Raw genomic sequence first — 21,243 nt, 5'->3', positions numbered from 1 at the left:
TTGCGCGGTAAGGTGCTGGTGCTGGTGCTGGATCGGTTGGACCGAACCAGCCAGGTGGATCAGCTCCACCACGTGCAACAAGTGGTCCGCTCAAACACGTGCACCAATATGTGTTGCTCTCTCGTGCATTAGAGCGCAGTGGTTCGTACTGAGAACCAAGCCGACGCTGGACAGCGTGATTGATCGCCGCATATCCTCCCGGTAGATTGGCCACCTGTGGATAAACCACCGGCAAACTAGGCCAGCAGCGCCAGCTAGGACGACATACAGTCATACAGTGCGCGGTGAAATCCTTCTCCTAGCGTCACACCGTGCGTCCGTTGCGTCCGTTGCGTCCGTTCACGATTGGGCTTGTTGTGCTCTGTAGTCATTTTGATATGCTTTTTACATGGGTTGGTCGTCTATCTGCCTTCGTCGTTTCGCGTTGTGGCAATGTTGTTAGCAGGCAGGCAAGGAGAGGGAGAGGGGATGGCGGGGACACCCACTCATGCACCCACTCACCCACGCATGTGCTGGCTCACTCGCTACGCTGTTAAATACAGTGTCCGCGTTGTGAACTCCTTTATTTTCTACGTATTTCGCGCCAGTGATATTTATTTATTCGTTTTAGTTTCGCTGGTGCGTGTAGAACCTTTAGAACCTCCCCGAGCGGACGACTTCTAGCAGTAGCTCACAATGCTAGTCTGCATTTTTCTACTCGCTTTGCCACTTGCAACAGGTGGAGGTAAAACGGAGAGGGCGTCTCGACCGGCTTGGTTGCGACCCTGGAGTAGGCTGTGTTATGTGTTCTACACTGCTGAGATACGGAGTCTAGTACGTGGGGGTCTCGTGGGGTTTGGTGGAGTGCGTTTTGAATAAATGACAAAAGTTGAATCCATTCAGAATGGTGGCCAGCGTCGCGTTTGTTGATAGTGGCGAATTCAAGCTACCACTTGTCGACTGCGTGGCACACGCAATGAGCATGCGTGGCTGTGTGTGGTGCGTTGACGTTTTGGCGCATGTGTTTTGTGTGTGTGTTGATGGAGCGCGTTTGTTTTGTTTTTTTGTGTGTTTTGTTTTGTGTGTGTGTTGTGTGGAATGGTGTGTTGTGTGGACTGGTGTGTGCTTTGCTTGTGTTAAGTTGCTCTAAGGTTGGTGAAGGTACACCCGTCTAGCTCAGTCGGTAGAGCGCTGGCCTTTTAAGCCAGTGGTCGTGGGTTCGAGCCCCACGGGGGGTGCTTGCTTCTTTGCGATCGTGCATTGGCACGCGAGCGAGCTAGCTGTGCGTGCGTGCGATTTGGTGCGCGCAGCTGGTTGCGTTGGCGCAGCGGTGTTCGGGGTAACGGGGTTGCACTGGCGGTAGCACTGTATTATGCTCCGTCGCCTTTTGGCCCGGTCTCCCGCGATCTCTCTTACTAACGCCCGAGCCTCTCAGGCTTGTCTCATACAACTTGTCATTCGATGCCACTACCCAGAAGCGCGCCTCTTTGCCACAATCGGCTTGCGCGGTAAGGTGCTGGTGCTGGTGCTGGATCGGTTGGACCGAACCAGCCAGGTGGATCAGCTCCACCACGTGCAACAAGTGGTCCGCTCAAACACGTGCACCAATATGTGTTGCTCTCTCGTGCATTAGAGCGCAGTGGTTCGTACTGAGAACCAAGCCGACGCTGGACAGCGTGATTGATCGCCGCATATCCTCCCGGTAGATTGGCCACCTGTGGATAAACCACCGGCAAACTAGGCCAGCAGCGCCAGCTAGGACGACATACAGTCATACAGTGCGCGGTGAAATCCTTCTCCTAGCGTCACACCGTGCGTCCGTTGCGTCCGTTGCGTCCGTTCACGATTGGGCTTGTTGTGCTCTGTAGTCATTTTGATATGCTTTTTACATGGGTTGGTCGTCTATCTGCCTTCGTCGTTTCGCGTTGTGGCAATGTTGTTAGCAGGCAGGCAAGGAGAGGGAGAGGGGATGGCGGGGACACCCACTCATGCACCCACTCACCCACGCATGTGCTGGCTCACTCGCTACGCTGTTAAATACAGTGTCCGCGTTGTGAACTCCTTTATTTTCTACGTATTTCGCGCCAGTGATATTTATTTATTCGTTTTAGTTTCGCTGGTGCGTGTAGAACCTTTAGAACCTCCCCGAGCGGACGACTTCTAGCAGTAGCTCACAATGCTAGTCTGCATTTTTCTACTCGCTTTGCCACTTGCAACAGGTGGAGGTAAAACGGAGAGGGCGTCTCGACCGGCTTGGTTGCGACCCTGGAGTAGGCTGTGTTATGTGTTCTACACTGCTGAGATACGGAGTCTAGTACGTGGGGGTCTCGTGGGGTTTGGTGGAGTGCGTTTTGAATAAATGACAAAAGTTGAATCCATTCAGAATGGTGGCCAGCGTCGCGTTTGTTGATAGTGGCGAATTCAAGCTACCACTTGTCGACTGTGTGGCACACGCAATGAGCATGCGTGGCTGTGTGTGGTGCGTTGACGTTTTGGCGCATGTGTTTTGTGTGTGTGTTGATGGAGCGCGTTTGTTTTGTTTTTTTGTGTGTTTTGTTTTGTGTGTGTGTTGTGTGGAATGGTGTGTTGTGTGGACTGGTGTGTGCTTTGCTTGTGTTAAGTTGCTCTAAGGTTGGTGAAGGTACACCCGTCTAGCTCAGTCGGTAGAGCGCTGGCCTTTTAAGCCAGTGGTCGTGGGTTCGAGCCCCACGGGGGGTGCTTGCTTCTTTGCGATCGTGCATTGGCACGCGAGCGAGCTAGCTGTGCGTGCGTGCGATTTGGTGCGCGCAGCTGGTTGCGTTGGCGCAGCGGTGTTCGGGGTAACGGGGTTGCACTGGCGGTAGCACTGTATTATGCTCCGTCGCCTTTTGGCCCGGTCTCCCGCGATCTCTCTTACTAACGCCCGAGCCTCTCAGGCTTGTCTCATACAACTTGTCATTCGATGCCACTACCCAGAAGCGCGCCTCTTTGCCACAATCGGCTTGCGCGGTAAGGTGCTGGTGCTGGTGCTGGATCGGTTGGACCGAACCAGCCAGGTGGATCAGCTCCACCACGTGCAACAAGTGGTCCGCTCAAACACGTGCACCAATATGTGTTGCTCTCTCGTGCATTAGAGCGCAGTGGTTCGTACTGAGAACCAAGCCGACGCTGGACAGCGTGATTGATCGCCGCATATCCTCCCGGTAGATTGGCCACCTGTGGATAAACCACCGGCAAACTAGGCCAGCAGCGCCAGCTAGGACGACATACAGTCATACAGTGCGCGGTGAAATCCTTCTCCTAGCGTCACACCGTGCGTCCGTTGCGTCCGTTGCGTCCGTTCACGATTGGGCTTGTTGTGCTCTGTAGTCATTTTGATATGCTTTTTACATGGGTTGGTCGTCTATCTGCCTTCGTCGTTTCGCGTTGTGGCAATGTTGTTAGCAGGCAGGCAAGGAGAGGGAGAGGGGATGGCGGGGACACCCACTCATGCACCCACTCACCCACGCATGTGCTGGCTCACTCGCTACGCTGTTAAATACAGTGTCCGCGTTGTGAACTCCTTTATTTTCTACGTATTTCGCGCCAGTGATATTTATTTATTCGTTTTAGTTTCGCTGGTGCGTGTAGAACCTTTAGAACCTCCCCGAGCGGACGACTTCTAGCAGTAGCTCACAATGCTAGTCTGCATTTTTCTACTCGCTTTGCCACTTGCAACAGGTGGAGGTAAAACGGAGAGGGCGTCTCGACCGGCTTGGTTGCGACCCTGGAGTAGGCTGTGTTATGTGTTCTACACTGCTGAGATACGGAGTCTAGTACGTGGGGGTCTCGTGGGGTTTGGTGGAGTGCGTTTTGAATAAATGACAAAAGTTGAATCCATTCAGAATGGTGGCCAGCGTCGCGTTTGTTGATAGTGGCGAATTCAAGCTACCACTTGTCGACTGTGTGGCACACGCAATGAGCATGCGTGGCTGTGTGTGGTGCGTTGACGTTTTGGCGCATGTGTTTTGTGTGTGTGTTGATGGAGCGCGTTTGTTTTGTTTTTTTGTGTGTTTTGTTTTGTGTGTGTGTTGTGTGGAATGGTGTGTTGTGTGGACTGGTGTGTGCTTTGCTTGTGTTAAGTTGCTCTAAGGTTGGTGAAGGTACACCCGTCTAGCTCAGTCGGTAGAGCGCTGGCCTTTTAAGCCAGTGGTCGTGGGTTCGAGCCCCACGGGGGGTGCTTGCTTCTTTGCGATCGTGCATTGGCACGCGAGCGAGCTAGCTGTGCGTGCGTGCGATTTGGTGCGCGCAGCTGGTTGCGTTGGCGCAGCGGTGTTCGGGGTAACGGGGTTGCACTGGCGGTAGCACTGTATTATGCTCCGTCGCCTTTTGGCCCGGTCTCCCGCGATCTCTCTTACTAACGCCCGAGCCTCTCAGGCTTGTCTCATACAACTTGTCATTCGATGCCACTACCCAGAAGCGCGCCTCTTTGCCACAATCGGCTTGCGCGGTAAGGTGCTGGTGCTGGTGCTGGATCGGTTGGACCGAACCAGCCAGGTGGATCAGCTCCACCACGTGCAACAAGTGGTCCGCTCAAACACGTGCACCAATATGTGTTGCTCTCTCGTGCATTAGAGCGCAGTGGTTCGTACTGAGAACCAAGCCGACGCTGGACAGCGTGATTGATCGCCGCATATCCTCCCGGTAGATTGGCCACCTGTGGATAAACCACCGGCAAACTAGGCCAGCAGCGCCAGCTAGGACGACATACAGTCATACAGTGCGCGGTGAAATCCTTCTCCTAGCGTCACACCGTGCGTCCGTTGCGTCCGTTGCGTCCGTTCACGATTGGGCTTGTTGTGCTCTGTAGTCATTTTGATATGCTTTTTACATGGGTTGGTCGTCTATCTGCCTTCGTCGTTTCGCGTTGTGGCAATGTTGTTAGCAGGCAGGCAAGGAGAGGGAGAGGGGATGGCGGGGACACCCACTCATGCACCCACTCACCCACGCATGTGCTGGCTCACTCGCTACGCTGTTAAATACAGTGTCCGCGTTGTGAACTCCTTTATTTTCTACGTATTTCGCGCCAGTGATATTTATTTATTCGTTTTAGTTTCGCTGGTGCGTGTAGAACCTTTAGAACCTCCCCGAGCGGACGACTTCTAGCAGTAGCTCACAATGCTAGTCTGCATTTTTCTACTCGCTTTGCCACTTGCAACAGGTGGAGGTAAAACGGAGAGGGCGTCTCGACCGGCTTGGTTGCGACCCTGGAGTAGGCTGTGTTATGTGTTCTACACTGCTGAGATACGGAGTCTAGTACGTGGGGGTCTCGTGGGGTTTGGTGGAGTGCGTTTTGAATAAATGACAAAAGTTGAATCCATTCAGAATGGTGGCCAGCGTCGCGTTTGTTGATAGTGGCGAATTCAAGCTACCACTTGTCGACTGTGTGGCACACGCAATGAGCATGCGTGGCTGTGTGTGGTGCGTTGACGTTTTGGCGCATGTGTTTTGTGTGTGTGTTGATGGAGCGCGTTTGTTTTGTTTTTTTGTGTGTTTTGTTTTGTGTGTGTGTTGTGTGGAATGGTGTGTTGTGTGGACTGGTGTGTGCTTTGCTTGTGTTAAGTTGCTCTAAGGTTGGTGAAGGTACACCCGTCTAGCTCAGTCGGTAGAGCGCTGGCCTTTTAAGCCAGTGGTCGTGGGTTCGAGCCCCACGGGGGGTGCTTGCTTCTTTGCGATCGTGCATTGGCACGCGAGCGAGCTAGCTGTGCGTGCGTGCGATTTGGTGCGCGCAGCTGGTTGCGTTGGCGCAGCGGTGTTCGGGGTAACGGGGTTGCACTGGCGGTAGCACTGTATTATGCTCCGTCGCCTTTTGGCCCGGTCTCCCGCGATCTCTCTTACTAACGCCCGAGCCTCTCAGGCTTGTCTCATACAACTTGTCATTCGATGCCACTACCCAGAAGCGCGCCTCTTTGCCACAATCGGCTTGCGCGGTAAGGTGCTGGTGCTGGTGCTGGATCGGTTGGACCGAACCAGCCAGGTGGATCAGCTCCACCACGTGCAACAAGTGGTCCGCTCAAACACGTGCACCAATATGTGTTGCTCTCTCGTGCATTAGAGCGCAGTGGTTCGTACTGAGAACCAAGCCGACGCTGGACAGCGTGATTGATCGCCGCATATCCTCCCGGTAGATTGGCCACCTGTGGATAAACCACCGGCAAACTAGGCCAGCAGCGCCAGCTAGGACGACATACAGTCATACAGTGCGCGGTGAAATCCTTCTCATAGTGTCGTGTAGGAACACGCCAGAATTATGTCTGCTAGTACTCCCACCCACAACACACACCTCGCCCTTGAAGACGAGGTGAATATCGGGCGAAGTCTCGACCTGAAGGCCTTGATTCAGCCCTAGCACCGGGTTGGTTAATGACCCTGCGCACTCCGACTTGTCGGTAGGACAACCAATCAATACAACAGCACTAGCCACGAGCACAGGCTAGTCTGCAACACACACTAAGTCAAACCTCGCTGGCCCTCAGAAGGAAGGGTCCAGGACTTTTCAGCCGGTAAGCGAGGGGGGCCGGAGCAAAGCTCCGGTAGGTAGATAGATAGGAGGCTTCTGTAGCACTCCTAGGTCGAACGAGCTCTCTCGTTCTCTGCAACACGCAGCAAATCAATCACACAATCTCTACTTCTTGGACTTGCCGGGCGGATGAACACTTGAGTTATCAGCTCACGAGTCCACCGGCAGGCATAATCCTGGCGATCAAGCGGGACCAGACACTACGGACACTTACCGTAGCCGGACTTGACTCTTGTGCGATCGGGAGGAAAATCTGCTCTGTTTGTTGCGCCTTGCGGGCGCTTATCGCTATACTATGGTTTCCTATATCTCAATACAAATATCTAGTGTGAACTCGTCCGTTGGGAAACTCCTGGATTCCTGGCGACTGCTCAGCGAGGTCTCAGGAGGCGTATCCGGCATATCTTCCGGATGCGACTTCTCTTCAAAGGGCACGACTCGGATATCTTCCCTGACATGACTCCTCGTCAGGCCGTAGTGTGCCGTACATCACCTCGCTCTTGTGCCTTGTCATTCTGCCGCGGGTCTTCTAGGCCAATCAACGCCCTGTCGCACACTTCCCCCAACGGGATTCTGACGACCAGACCTCGAAAGCAACGGCGGCCACGGCGACGGCAGCTCCGGTCAATTCACTACACCACAACTGCCCCCGCCGCATCGCGAACCACCGCACCTGGCGAGCGTTGTGGCGCGTCGAGTGCACTCCATGTCCAAGCCCTCTCCTGCGCTTGAGTCTGCTCGGATAATTGCACGCCGCATGGGCTGGCCTGATGCGACCAACGACAACTCGGTACGTTCTTGTTCCTCATCGTTGGCGTCGCTTGCTCCGCTATCTCGAACTCACATGACCTGCTTTGTTTTCGCTGTTCTGCTGCTCGCGCAGAACTCGGACTCGAGTGCAGCAGTTTCTTCCGCTGGTGCTGCGCACACTCCAATTGCAAACGAGTCCTCGTCTGCAGGTGCAGTCGTGCCGTCATCGGCAGTGATGACTATGACCCATGCTGCGACTTCGTCAACAGCTCTTGTTCCGACGTCAAGTCGTGATGCAACCCCTGACAGTACACAGCAGTCGGTACGTGTTGCACCAATTCTATCGCCACTCGTCACTCATTTTGACATGCTTGCCGACTCCTCGTTGCGACTGTAGACATCGGTATTGACGCATCTGCGCGCACCTCGACTAACCGAGATCGAAGGCACGGCATTGCATGGTCTCTTGATGGACGCCTCGGAGGAGACATCCGACAGGCTATCAGCGGTTCTTGGTTCGCGACTGACCGATGCGGTCCGCTGTATTACGCAGCTGATGCTGAACCTGCCTCGCCGTCCAAGCCACGTACGCAATCGCAAAATCGCCGATGCTCAGTCAATTTCAGACCTTGTTGCCGCATTAGGCCAACCGGAGGAAGACCCCCGCAACCTCGTTGAGGAGCTAGGACAGCTGCAAGCGCAAGTCAAAGATGCGCAGGCTGCGAAGGAAGCTGCCGGGCGTGCCGCTTTTGGTGACAAGATGAAGTTGGAGACGGCGCAGCTGCTACTTGCGCAATCCCAAGCTGAAAACGCCGAGCTTTCCAGATCGGTGACGAGAGCGAATCGACTCCGCATAGCCAGTGATCGTCAGTTCACCGAGCAAGCGGCTCAAATGGCAGTCCACAGTGAGGTGGTAGCGCAAGCTACAGCTCGATTGAAGGCTGCCGATGACTCGCTGCAGACACTGGAGCGAAAGCTCAACCTTGAACGCGAACATTACAAGAAGAACCTGGCGCTATTTTCTGATCGCGTGAACCAGCTTCACCGACACTTGACTCATTTTGGCGATGCCGCCGCTGATCGGTCTCAACGAGCCTTGCTCAAAGACATGAAATTCACGGTGGCTGAAACTCTGAAAGCAAATCAGTGCCTTCGTCAATATGTCGATCAGCGCGATTTGGATGCTGACACACTGCTCGTTTTGTCGAAAGGTAGGTCTTTGCCCCCTTGCTTGTCATCTCGGCCGGTAATTCTGACATCGTCTTGGACGTTACCTCAGGCGGATGTGTCGGCGAGCTAGACTTCGCTCTGCTGGGTTTGGACTCGGAGGCTATTGCTATCGTTCGCGACGCCGTCCAGGAGCTGGATCCGTCGTTGACGCCAAAAGCTTCGGCTCGGCGAATTGCCAGTCTGGTTCATCATCTCCGTGATGACACCCTGGGTGATAGCGAGTCGTCTGTGCACGCCGGATTAGCTCTGGGTACTGTTGATTTGGACAGCGACCTTGTTGGAGGTGGCGAGGGTGAAGTTGAGGGCCGCAATGGTCCGCCGGACTCCTCGCCCGCAATATCTCCATCCAGCGTGCCGCCTTCGGGTGTGTCACCTCTCGGAAAGCGGTCTCGACCGCAGCTGGCCGTTGTCAACAAGAAACCTGCTAATCGCAAGTCGCGCAAAACTCGGTCGGCTGCGAAAGCTACCAAGAAGGTAGGTCCGAAGACGGTGCATGTTCAACCGAAGATCCGTTCCCCGCCACAGCCTTCTGGGCGCAAGATTCGTTCTAAGCCGGCACTGGAATCGAGTCCGGCATCATTGACTCTATCGGAGGTTGCAGTTCCGCAAGCCACTTCTACCTCTTTGCCAACGACTCCTCGGTCAACTGTTAGCACGTCATCTGTGGCGTCCACCATCGTTTTATCGTCGGCTCCGTCGTCTCCATCCAGTGTAATTTCCACTCATGCAGCGGAGGCCCCAGCTTCTCGGACATCTCGTCGCAGCTCGACTCGTGCTGCCGCCGCCTTATCTCGTCAGAGCTCGGCAAGTGTAATTGCGCAGGAGGCGGTGGATAACGACTTCATTCTTGGATTTGGCACTCCGGTCTCAAGCCCACCGGGTAGTCCGGAGTCGGCTGCTTCTCGACCGCGTCACAGTGAGATCTCGGAGGAGGAGAAAGAGGGTGGACAATCGACAGAAGTGGAGCTTGGAGCAGTGGAGCAGGGGGCGGACTCTCACAAACACCCGCCCGTTCGGCCATCTGCTGGAGGTTCCCGTGCGCCATACACTCCTGTTCCAATGTCTGCTCTAGACCCGGTTGCAGTCAGGCGTGATCACCGTCCTGTACGGCCGCACACCGTTGTCTTGGCAACTTTGTCAACGACACCTGGCACCAACCCGAATGCAGCGACTCCGGTAGCGAGCCTTCCTCCAGCAATTCGAGGGTGGCAACCTCTCGTGAGGCCTTCACGAAAACTCGTTGGCTGGGCCTATAACTTCTTGGAGCCTGGTTTCCGCTTGAAAGGATCTCAAATGTGCTGGAACCAGATCATTAATTACCGGACGCCAACGCCGATTCTTGGAGATCTCGTTACGCTTTGTTCCGCAGAGGGTATTAAAGCCTTTGCAGACTGGAAGCGGCCTGATCATCCGTGGCGACAAGTCCAGCGAAAGATGCCAGACCACGCGTGCTTATTTGACGTGGAACCGTTCATGCCTGATGTCCACATCTCGATTCGCGGACCAAAGACACACCGCACGGTCAAACTATGGCGTCAAACTCAAGGTCTCGCTGCAGAGGACACCGTGAGTGACGACATTGGCTATGCCTTATGGGAGCGCGGGCATTGGGTTCTGATCGGTGCAGTCGAGCGTGCTCTTGCTGCACTGATCCATACTCATGGCGGAAACTCGGTCGTTGTTCAGGCTGTCCGGGCGGCATGGTACAACTACTTGAGCGGTCGGGAGAAGCGTGCTGACAATCTACGCAACAAGTTCGTGCCGTTCTGGAAATGGTGCCTTGAAAATGATCGTGGTGAACGTGAAATTCCGGCAGAGTTTTTGTTTGAACCATCGATGCTGGTTTACCCGTTTGATGTTCTCCCATGGGCTCCGACCACTGAAGACTGGTACACCGAGGTGGCAATTTTGGATTCTCGTCAGCCTTGGCGCAATTGTTGGATCGACATCCCCAGCGAGCACCCCTACAACACTACGTTCTTCCCGTGCAACCCATCGGTCGAGCTATTCGTGCCTCGGGGAATGACGGATGTTGAGGTTGGTCGTGCTGTGGTGGTGAACCCCGAGCTCTCGGATGCTGACATTCACCCTGGTTGGCATGAGATGGTCGAGACGTGGTCTAAGGAAGGTGAGTCTGGCAGCGAGGATTCGGTTCCGGTTCCAGAAGACCCTGCGTCTAAGACTTCTGCTGATCCTAGCCTTCACGGGCTTGTAGTCGGGACCGTGACGACCATCTAAGTCTCGGTCGTCATCTCGCAAGTGTCGTCACGTGTTCTCCAAGCGCATCCAGTGTTAGCCGTAGCGTCTTAGTGTAGGTGGTGCATCTTGGAGCTTCTTCTTCTTTCGTAATGCGTCATTCCGGATCTCCATTGTTCGTTCACAAATTCATCAAATGCAATATGTAGTCTGCTGCAGTAGCTGTTTTCGTCTGTAGTCTTGGGCTGCATTGCCCCAAGTACAGGTCATCATGATGACAACAAATGTTGTCTAGTCCTCGTCAGCGACTTGGACCATCTGCAAGCGCTGTTCACGCTTTTTTCGCTGCAAGTAATCATACAGCATGCCCCCGCACGAGAGGTTCGATATGGGTTCCCATGTTGGCTCGTCCTGATCAGCCCATTTGATCTTAAACTCTCTGATCGATTGCGCAGTCCTCGTTGACATGGGCATTCGATCGTCGAGGATCTCCAGGACCTCGCTTTCACCAGCCAGCCGGTCAGGCTCCCAGCTATCTTCGGGCAGGAGTTCTTCATCAAAGTCGAAACGTGAATCCTCAGTCACATCCTGCGTCAACCGAGTCCTCGGTCGGTCCTCGAACTCGCTTACTGCCTTCAGGCGTGACACATGAACCACTGGATAGAAACGATATCCACTCCGATCGGGCAGTTCCAGCTCGTAGGCGTATTCTTCCACCTTGTTCTTTACCCTGAACGGGCCGTGCCATCGGTGGGCAAGCTTCTTAATCAATCCGGGCTTGACGCGCTCCATATACAGCCAGACACGGCTTCCTGGTTCGAAGAGAGACTTCGTCACTGCTTCAGTATGTTCGTCGTCTGTTCGTTCGCCATTTGGATGGTAGTCCGGCGTCTCATCGTTCGATCGTCGAGGTACAGCTGCCTGTTCTTTTCGACTTAAGGCTTCGTTATGTTCCTTGGCTCGACGCGTCTTTTCTGCTGCTTGGTACTCCTTGGCCATTTCAAGCGCTATTCCTTGCTGGCGATTCACCTCTCTTCGCCATGCTAATGCATCAGATTGCTTACCGGAACCTCGTCGTAGTGAAGACGTCATTGCATGCAGCGACGAGTGAGCGTCCCACCCATGTACTAGGAAGAACGGGGTCTCCTTTCGCGTCGTATCTTGCGAATTGTTGATTGCGAACACTAATCGCTCTGCAATCTCGTCCCAGTCCTGCTGCAGCGGATCTTCGACGTACACTTTCACTGACTGCATGACGGTCTTTACTGATCGCTCTTGTTGGCCATTAGCTTGCGGTCGATAGCTTAAAGTCGCTCTCGATCTCAATTGCATCATATCAGCAAAGGCTTGAAAGACCTCACTCATAAAACGAGGATCCCTGTCGTGCCGAATGAGTGCAGGTGCACCGAATCGTCGATATATGCATTCTTCGAAAGCTTGGGCCACCATGAGAGCGGACGTGTCCGACATAGCTTTGGCAACCACGAATCCAGTGAACGAGCACTGGAACAGTAGTAGCGCAGTGTTACCGCGTCGAGACTTCGGCAAGGGTATGACGAAGTCCATTGACACGATCTGGAATGGTCGTTCGGCTAGGATATTGCCTGGAGAGTATCCTCGAAGCTGTGGACGGCTCTTACTGGAACTGCAATCCAGGCACGACTTCACGTGCTTCTCCACATCAGCGTACAAACCTAGCCAATAATAGTCCAACTTTACTCGCTGGTATGTCCTGACCACGCCTTGGTGGCCGCCTTCCAGCGAGTCATGGCAGTTCTGCAAGACTTCTTGAATCATCGTTGTTGGTACTACGAGGCGCAGCTTGGTCTCTGCTTGCTGGTTATCACTTCGCCGACGACTTACTCCTAAGTAGTACAGCAACCCATCCTTCGTTAACACAAACTTGTCGGCAATCTTCCAGGCATTTCGAGCTGCCTTGTAGCCAATATTTTCCAAGTTTCCGCGCAGTACCGATTTCAGGTTAGACCACCTCACTTCCTCGTCTTGGGCTCTGGAAATACGGCTTCGCCGCTCTTCCTGTACTGCCACTGGGTCGATGTCATCTGCGTTTACCGTCAGTGATTGCTCAGGTCTGGGTTGTTCATTCAGCGTATTCTTGGTGGGTGCCCCTGTAGCATTTGTCCGCTCCGTCGGCTCAGTGAGTTGCTCAGAGGCGACTTCATCTGCGAACCTAACACGTTTCTTGCGCTGTCGTTTTGTCATTACCGAGACCTCGCCTAGCTCTCGTCGTACAAAATCGACGAATGTTTTGCGTGTCGACATCATTTGGGCGTCCAAGACTTGAACGAAATCATCAGGACTCGGCGTAACCACATTGATGCTCTCCGGCAGGGCTTCATAGATCCTTTCGGGAATCCTATTCAAGCTTGAAAGCTCGGCTTGCCTGTCTTTGCTGAGAACCACCTTCGATACCTTCATCTCTAGTGTTTCGCCTGCTAACGAGTCTGCCGCTGCATTGTACTCTCTCAACACATGCAGGTACTTTATGGACCGAAGTTTCGCTGTAAGTACTTTGTGGCGATTCAATAATGCCATCAACGACTCCTTCCTGCATGCGATCACCCCTAGGGATTGCTGGATTGCGAGTCTCGAGTCTCCGACCACGGTCAAGTCCTCGGCACCGTGATCTAACGCAGCTTGTACTCCGTTGTTCATGCCTGTGTATTCCGCAACATTTACCGTGGTGCTCTCGAGATACGCACTCGCGGCGATCACTATCTTCCACTCAGGTAGTCACCACACAATCCACGAGCAGCTACCGTATCCGCCGTACTTGTCCGTCTTCGCTGATCCATCAAAAGACACCACGAGTCCTCGGTGGTCGCGAGGGAGACGTGCATAAAGGAGTTCAGGGTCCATTCGAACTGTGGGCGAGCCTTTCGTTGGTGGTGCTACGAGTGCTAGCGATTCTTCGAGGTCGACAAAGTTCGTTATCGTCGACTGTAGGAGCTGGGCAAACACACAGTCTTTTTCTTTGACTCGTTGCACTTTCAGGTGCCATGGTGATAGCAACACCGAGAACTGTACTGCTCGTCCAAAGAGTGACTTTGATCGGTGTACCCAGTCGAGTGTCGAAAATCGTGTATATACGTGAAGTGTCTGTCCGGCCAACTGAGTGTGACACATCTTCATCAACAGCAACAATGCCAGGACCTCTTTTTCCGCCGGGAGATAGTTCATCTCGGCTTCCTTCAAAACTTGTCCACAGAACCGTACGGGGTGCAGCTTGCCTACGTGTTCCTGTATTAGCGTGGTACTTAACGCCCACTCATTTGCGAATAACATGATATGAACCGACTTGGATCGGTCAAAATGTCGGAGGATCGGCGCATCCGCCACCTTCTGCTTGAGCGCGGCGAAACTTCGTTTCGCTGTTGACAAGTCACCTCCGGGTCCAAAGTCTGTATCTTTGAGCTGATACAGTGTAGCACCGTACACGGCAAAATCTTGGATGAATCGACTGTAGTAGTTCAACGCACCCAAGAAGGATTGCATTCCTTTCTTGGATCTCGGGAACGAGAGTTCGGTAATCGCAGCTAGCTTCTTCGGATCTGCTTGGATGCCGGCAGGTGACACCGCATGCGACAGAAAGTCCACTTTCGACTGAACGAATATGCTTTTCGTGAAACTGACGCTGATTCGACACTCGGCAAACCGACTTAGTAGACAATCCAATGTCGCCAGACAGTCGTCAAACGTTGATCCGCCGAAGCAGATATCATCCACAAAAGATCGCCGATCAAACACCGGGACCAATACAGACTCGTCGGGTTCACCGTTCGGAAACATGTCAGCTATTGGGCTGTTCACGAGTCGTGCCACTGGGTCCATGGTTGACGAGGCTTCGTGGTCAGCGTCAAACTTCGTCCGAGGGCTCGGTTCAGGTGCTGACAGCTTCAGTGACTCTTCGTTGTTGGTTCCTCGTAACAGCGTGGCCTGTTCCTCGGCTGCATGCATCAGTTTCGCGTAATGATTCCACCCACCTTTTGGTTGGACAAATCCCCACAACGCGTTGTCTATCATTCGTTTGTAGATCATAGGCGCGTTCTTGAGGCCGAATGGCATTCGAAGCCATTCAAAGTGCCCCAGTGCACAGACAAATGCTGAGATCTTTCGCGCTCGATGAGTCATCATTATCGCCCAGAATCCGCTGGCCGCATCGAGCGAGCAGAACCATAGGTAGCTCTCTAGACCCGTCAGCAGATCATCGACGAGTGGCATCGCGTATTCCAAGATCGTTGTGACGGCGTTCACCATCTTGTAATCAATGCACAGCCGAATATCCACGCCGTTCTTTTTCAGCACTATCACAATTGGCGATGCCCACGGGCTATCCGAGAACGACACCAATCCAGCTTTGAGCAGCCCTTTCAGAAGCTCATATAGCTTTGGCATGTGTCGAAGCGCCACTCGTCGGGCACGCTGTTTGATAGGAGTGTGCCCCTTGACATCAATATCGCAAACCACTCCATAAGCTGGTGGAGGAAGCGCATTACCACTCGAAATCATGATTTGCTCGTGTTTCTTGAGCACATTGATCAGTCGCTTCTGTTGCCCACCCTTGAACTCGACGTTTTGTACATTTGGCGCCGAATAGTCCAGTATCGTGACCGAGGTCTCGGTCAGGTCCGGAAGGAAGGCAAGTTCTTGCGCATAGTCTTCAAGTTCAATGTGGTTGGCTTGGTGTTCAGCCGAGTCCCTTGCTTCATCGACGTTCATGGATTCATGTCCTTCGGTGTTTAGAACCCTCATTACCGCCATGAATGTCTTCTCGAGCACCGTCGCCGGGTTCTTATCTATTTTGTTCCCCTTGGGCGGCGGTTCCTCTTTATTGACTTCGCCAACTGCGGATTCTCTGGTGTTGAACGATGTCTTGGTGGTCACCCCTGGTGGTACGTCTCCGCTAACCGTGATCTTGGCAGACGGTGCGATCGGTATAGATTCTGGATCATTGCCCGCTGGCAAGCCATCAGTTTCGTTGGCCGATATCTCGTCGTCGCGTTGTTGCAGGAGTCGTTCCCAGCGCTGGGCGCACGTGAGATGCTCGCCTTCATCACTGAAATAGTCGGGTGGCCGGCTTCGCACTCCTCGGGGTGGTGTATAATCGACTTTCTCCACTGCCGAAGGTTGTTTGGCGAGCCATTCTTGGTACAACGTGGCTTCTTTCTCGTACATAGTTTGATCCCGTGATTCAGCATAAGCAATCACTTGCCATTCCTGGTACTTCCTTGAATCGAGTCGAACGTAGCCTGCTTCGACCGGCAAGTCACCATGTGGTACCCACATCACAAAGGGTAAGTGAATCGGACAAAACACCAAGTTATCGGTGATATTCGTCAATCGAACTCGCTCCGGGTGACCACGTCGAAACCTCGTCACAGTCGGCACCAAGCAGTCCGTTCGTCGGATCCATACAGCATGTGTATCCAGCGTTGGTTTCCGTTTTTGTAGCCGGAATTCTCCCCATTCGTGTCCAGGTATCTGTAAAAGCTCGGTAGGACCACCGAAGACATGCTTACGCCCGGGATTATCGTCATCCATCATGTTTTGCGTCTTGATCAATGGGATCCTGACCTCGTCCGGGAGTTGTACAGTGGCGTGAAATAGGTCGAGGCGAATTCCGGCCGGGATCATAAAATCGGTGCCAAGCACCACATCAACTCCAGCACTGTGATCCATAATCTACACCTCGAACTCGTACACGCGCTCCCAGCCGAGGGTCACCTTGACGAGTGCTCGGCGTGTGGTCGCTATCTTTCCTTTCTGTATTCCTTGTATTTCCAGCCGTCGACCGTTGTCTGGATCGGTCCTCATCTTCAGCTTCTTTGCCATCTTCGTTGTAATGACACTCACATTTGCCCCAGTGTCGAGCAGTATCCGCATTCGTGTGTCGTTTACCGCTCCCATAACCAGAGCTCTCATCCTCACTCTTCGGTCGAACTTCTGCGACGACCACCACCCCAGTCGTTCTCCTGGTAGCAATCTCACCGTCTTGGCGAGTCCTCGAGGTAACTTTTCCTCAGCCACCGCACTCGAAACCCAGGCTTCGCATTCACTCGACCCGCTTTCTTCATCTTCACTCACATCGCCTCCACCGAGGTTTAAAACTCTCTCCTTTTCATTGTCAGTCCATTTCACTCCATCTCCGTCGTCATTATTCGGCCATTCGCACTTGCCCACGTACGCGTAGATACAATCTGCGTCGAGCGCGGGTTCGGCTAACTGTGGCAGCCCGTTAGGGACCAACCCAGTTTCAGTTGGCGGGCTGCCTAGTTTAAATGCCCAAATACGAGGGTCTGGAGCTCGGGCGAGAGGTCTTTCTTGTCAACCTTGTTCTTGACGAGGTTTGCGAGTTCTTGGAAAGCTTCGCACTTGCCTGCATCATGCACTTGTTTGCATAGTTTGCAGCGCTTGTAACAATAGTGCGCAGAGTGAGTGAGACCACCGCAGGCAGCGCACGGGCCATACTGACGGCCGCTGTCGCGTCGGTCTCGACCACGAAAACGGTCACCGCGGTCTCCGCCGCGCTCAGGTCGGTCACCCCTTGGTGGGCGATTGTCAGTCCGGCCATAGATGCCCTCAGCAGCAGTTCGTCGTTCGCCTTCATTAGCCGCAGCGAGGTGTCGTTCATCATCTTCCGAAACGTAGCCATCGCTTCTTTCGTCATCGTAGTATTCCGACTCAGAAAAGTGTTCGTCATCGCTGTACTCATCTCGACGTGAACCGGAATGGTCGGTGTAGTCTGCATTCGGATCCCGGAGTTGCATCTCAGCTATGAGTTCTGTCAACGTGGCTTCGGCCAACATCATTCGTGGCAGATTGCGATAGTCGTCGCGTCGACGCTCGTTATCGCGGTCACGTCTGTCCCGGCGGTACCCATCCCGAGGATCGTCAGTGCGCCGGTCGTCACGTCGTCGAGAGTTGTCGCGGCCTCGTGGCAGGTCGCGACCCCGATGTGTGGACTGTGATGTCTCCTTAGAGGAGCCACGATCTTCCATCTTCAAGATCTCGTTGATCATCCGTTCCAAGTCATGGATGTCGCTCACCTGCAAGTGTCCAAGACGGTTTTGGAGGCTCTTGTCTCCACACGTCTTTAAGAATCGTCGAACGTGGTCACGCGCTTCCCGTCCGCCGTTCGCAAATCGAACATCGGCGTTCCTTGCATAACCGTTGAGTCGGTTCAAGTAATCACAGATGTGTTCTTTGTCCTTCCGTTCCGCTGAATAGTACCGAATCTTGGCCGACTCGTTAAACTGCGAGCAATAGTACTCGATGAACTCTGCATTGAGCAGCTGCCAGTCGCGCCGAGTCCTCCTTGGGAGTTGACGGTACCAATGAAGGGCTCCGTCCCGGAGGCTCAGTTCAAAAGCCATGCATCACTCATTAGGCGGGGTATGCGTCCCTTTCATCTCATAGACGAAGGCTCGTAGCCACTGCATTGAATTTTCTTGCTTGTCGCGGAGTCCGAGGTACGGCTTGATCTGGGCGAGGGGTCGATGCGTTGCAATCTCGAGTTTCGGTGTAACATTCAAACTTTCCATATTGCTTTCTTCACGCATCTGACGCGCAAATTCAGCAGCTAAGTTGTCACCATCCCCATTAAAATCCAGCAGGTCACGTCCGTCGTCCGATGAGTCATCGTTGCCGGACAGTTTCCACCCAGGACGTCGTCCGGATCCTCGTTTCGAGTTCCGCGTTGGGTTTAAGTTATCGGTATCACGCGCTAGCCGCGCAGATCGATTAGTCGAACGAGGTGTCACCATGTGCGAGTCTTGAAAGTACGGGGAACGCTCGGCCGTCGTGGCGAATGCTCCACCCACTTGTACCGGTGCCTCCATGCCGCTTGGGTGTTTGCGGTAATGGTATCATCGATGGGTCGACAGTTTCCCCAGCTTTGCGCGCCACTGGTTGCCTTCCGGTACGATCGGTAGCCCCAAACGCAATACGGAGCTTCTTCTTCCATTTCTGCAATTCGGCTCCAGCGGCTGATGGTGACCAGTCTTTCAGGATCACATCCGAAGGGTACGTCTGCGTTTCCAAGCCCATCGCAGTCAGCAGGGAGACCGTATCCTCCGCGACTTGACGAGTACTCGTTGAGTTCACTGGCCACGCGATTTCGCTGCTAATGTCCGCCCAGACAGCTTGGCGGACAGGTCTCGGCGCAAACATCGGTATCCAAGCGCTTTCTGTCCACATCAGTTCGAGGCATCGGCCGAGGACCTTGTTAGCGATTGGAGTATCTCCGTTGATCGGTGGGCGATTGCCTCGCGGCATCGCCGAGTTCACGTCCGCTCTCGCGGGCATCCTCTCTTCATCATCATCATATGCTGGTTCGGGTCCTGCGACCGCGTCCAGCTCATCCGCGAGATTCCTCGTTATCGACCGCAGCCCTCCGCTGTGCGTCGCCGTCAATCTCGCGTCTTCCGGGGAATCGGGCGTCACCATCGCTGGTTCTCCCCCCTTCTCCTCCAGGTCATCATAGGCTTCAACATCTTCACCGTTGGTGTCGAGATCACCCGCTGAGTCTTCGAAGCTGACCGAGCGCTCGGCAATTCCTGCCATGCGCGGAGTCACCGATATCGAACTCGAAAGCTCGTTACGGCCGCCGCCGGACTTCATCGGGGTAGCTGGTACCGCTGTTGATCCTTTCACCATTTTCTTCTTCTTCCACACTTGTTTTTTGCTCGTACTTTGATTGTCTGTAAACAAGTCACAACACACAGAAGGTCACACCAATCCCGGGTCGCGGCACCAGTTGTCGTGTAGGAACACGCCAGAATTATGTCTGCTAGTACTCCCACCCACAACACACACCTCGCCCTTGAAGACGAGGTGAATATCGGGCGAAGTCTCGACCTGAAGGCCTTGATTCAGCCCTAGCACCGGGTTGGTTAATGACCCTGCGCACTCCGACTTGTCGGTAGGACAACCAATCAATACAACAGCACTAGCCACGAGCACAGGCTAGTCTGCAACACACACTAAGTCAAACCTCGCTGGCCCTCAGAAGGAAGGGTCCAGGACTTTTCAGCCGGTAAGCGAGGGGGGCCGGAGCAAAGCTCCGGTAGGTAGATAGATAGGAGGCTTCTGTAGCACTCCTAGGTCGAACGAGCTCTCTCGTTCTCTGCAACACGCAGCAAATCAATCACACAATCTCTACTTCTTGGACTTGCCGGGCGGATGAACACTTGAGTTATCAGCTCACGAGTCCACCGGCAGGCATAATCCTGGCGATCAAGCGGGACCAGACACTACGGACACTTACCGTAGCCGGACTTGACTCTTGTGCGATCGGGAGGAAAATCTGCTCTGTTTGTTGCGCCTTGCGGGCGCTTATCGCTATACTATGGTTTCCTATATCTCAATACAAATATCTAGTGTGAACTCGTCCGTTGGGAAACTCCTGGATTCCTGACGACTGCTCAGCGAGGTCTCAGGAGGCGTATCCGGCATATCTTCCGGATGCGACTTCTCTTCAAAGGGCACGACTCGGATATCTTCCCTGACATGACTCCTCGTCAGGCCGTAGTGTGCCGTACATCACCTCGCTCTTGTGCCTTGTCATTCTGCCGCGGGTCTTCTAGGCCAATCAACGCCCTGTCGCACACTTCCCCCAACGGGATTCTGACGACCAGACCTCGAAAGCAACGGCGGCCACGGCGACGGCAGCTCCGGTCAATTCACTACACCACAATAGCGTCACACCGTGCGTCCGTTGCGTCCGTTGCGTCCGTTCACGATTGGGCTTGCTGTGCTCTGTAGTCATTTTGATATGCTTTTTACATGGGTTGGTCGTCTATCTGCCTTCGTCGTTTCGCGCTGTGGCAATGTTGTTAGCAGGCAGGCAAGGAGAGGGAGAGGGGATGGCGGGGACACCCACTCATGCACCCACTCACCCACGCATGTGCTGGCTCACTCGCTACGCTGTTAAATACAGTGTCCGCGTTGTGAACTCCTTTATTTTCTACGTATTTCGCGCCAGTGATATTTATTTATTCGTTTTAGTTTCGCTGGTGCGTGTAGAACCTTTAGAACCTCCCCGAGCGGACGACTTCTAGCAGTAGCTCACAATGCTAGTCTGCATTTTTCTACTCGCTTTGCCACTTGCAACAGGTGGAGGTAAAACGGAGAGGGCGTCTCGACCGGCTTGGTTGCGACCCTGGAGTAGGCTGTGTTATGTGTTCTACACTGCTGAGATACGGAGTCTAGTACGTGGGGGTCTCGTGGGGTTTGGTGGAGTGCGTTTTGAATAAATGACAAAAGTTGAATCCATTCAGAATGGTGGCCAGCGTCGCGTTTGTTGATAGAGGCGAATTCAAGCTACCACTTGTCGACTGTGTGGCACACGCAATGAGCATGCGTGGCTGTGTGTGGTGCGTTGACGTTTTGGCGCATGTGTTTTGTGTGTGTGTTGATGGAGCGCGTTTGTTTTGTTTTTTTGTGTGTTTTGTTTTGTGTGTGTGTTGTGTGGAATGGTGTGTTGTGTGGACTGGTGTGTGCTTTGCTTGTGTTAAGTTGCTCTAAGGTTG

General features: G+C 53.7%; 1 protein-coding gene across 1 annotated transcript; it reads left to right on the top strand.

The window, feature by feature from the left end:
• Positions 1 to 7,274: 7,274 nt before the first annotated feature.
• On the top strand, positions 7,275 to 10,735 carry KRP23_1009 (uncharacterized protein; the record flags this gene model as incomplete). The annotated part of the gene is made up of 5 exons (XM_067895517.1): positions 7,275 to 7,307; positions 7,401 to 7,589; positions 7,665 to 8,478; positions 8,547 to 9,601; positions 10,565 to 10,735. 5 exons carry the CDS (start codon positions 7,275 to 7,277, stop codon positions 10,733 to 10,735), a joined length of 2,262 nt encoding a protein of 753 aa, XP_067751577.1.
• Positions 10,736 to 21,243: the final 10,508 nt, after the last annotated feature.

Source organism: Phytophthora ramorum (assembly GCF_020800215.1).
Source record: "Phytophthora ramorum isolate Pr-102 chromosome Unknown Phyram_PR-102_s0001, whole genome shotgun sequence".
In the NCBI taxonomy this organism is placed as follows: domain Eukaryota; phylum Oomycota; class Peronosporomycetes; order Peronosporales; family Peronosporaceae; genus Phytophthora; species Phytophthora ramorum.
Note: the sequence above shows the minus strand (reverse complement) of the source record. Positions and strands in the feature narration are given on the sequence as shown.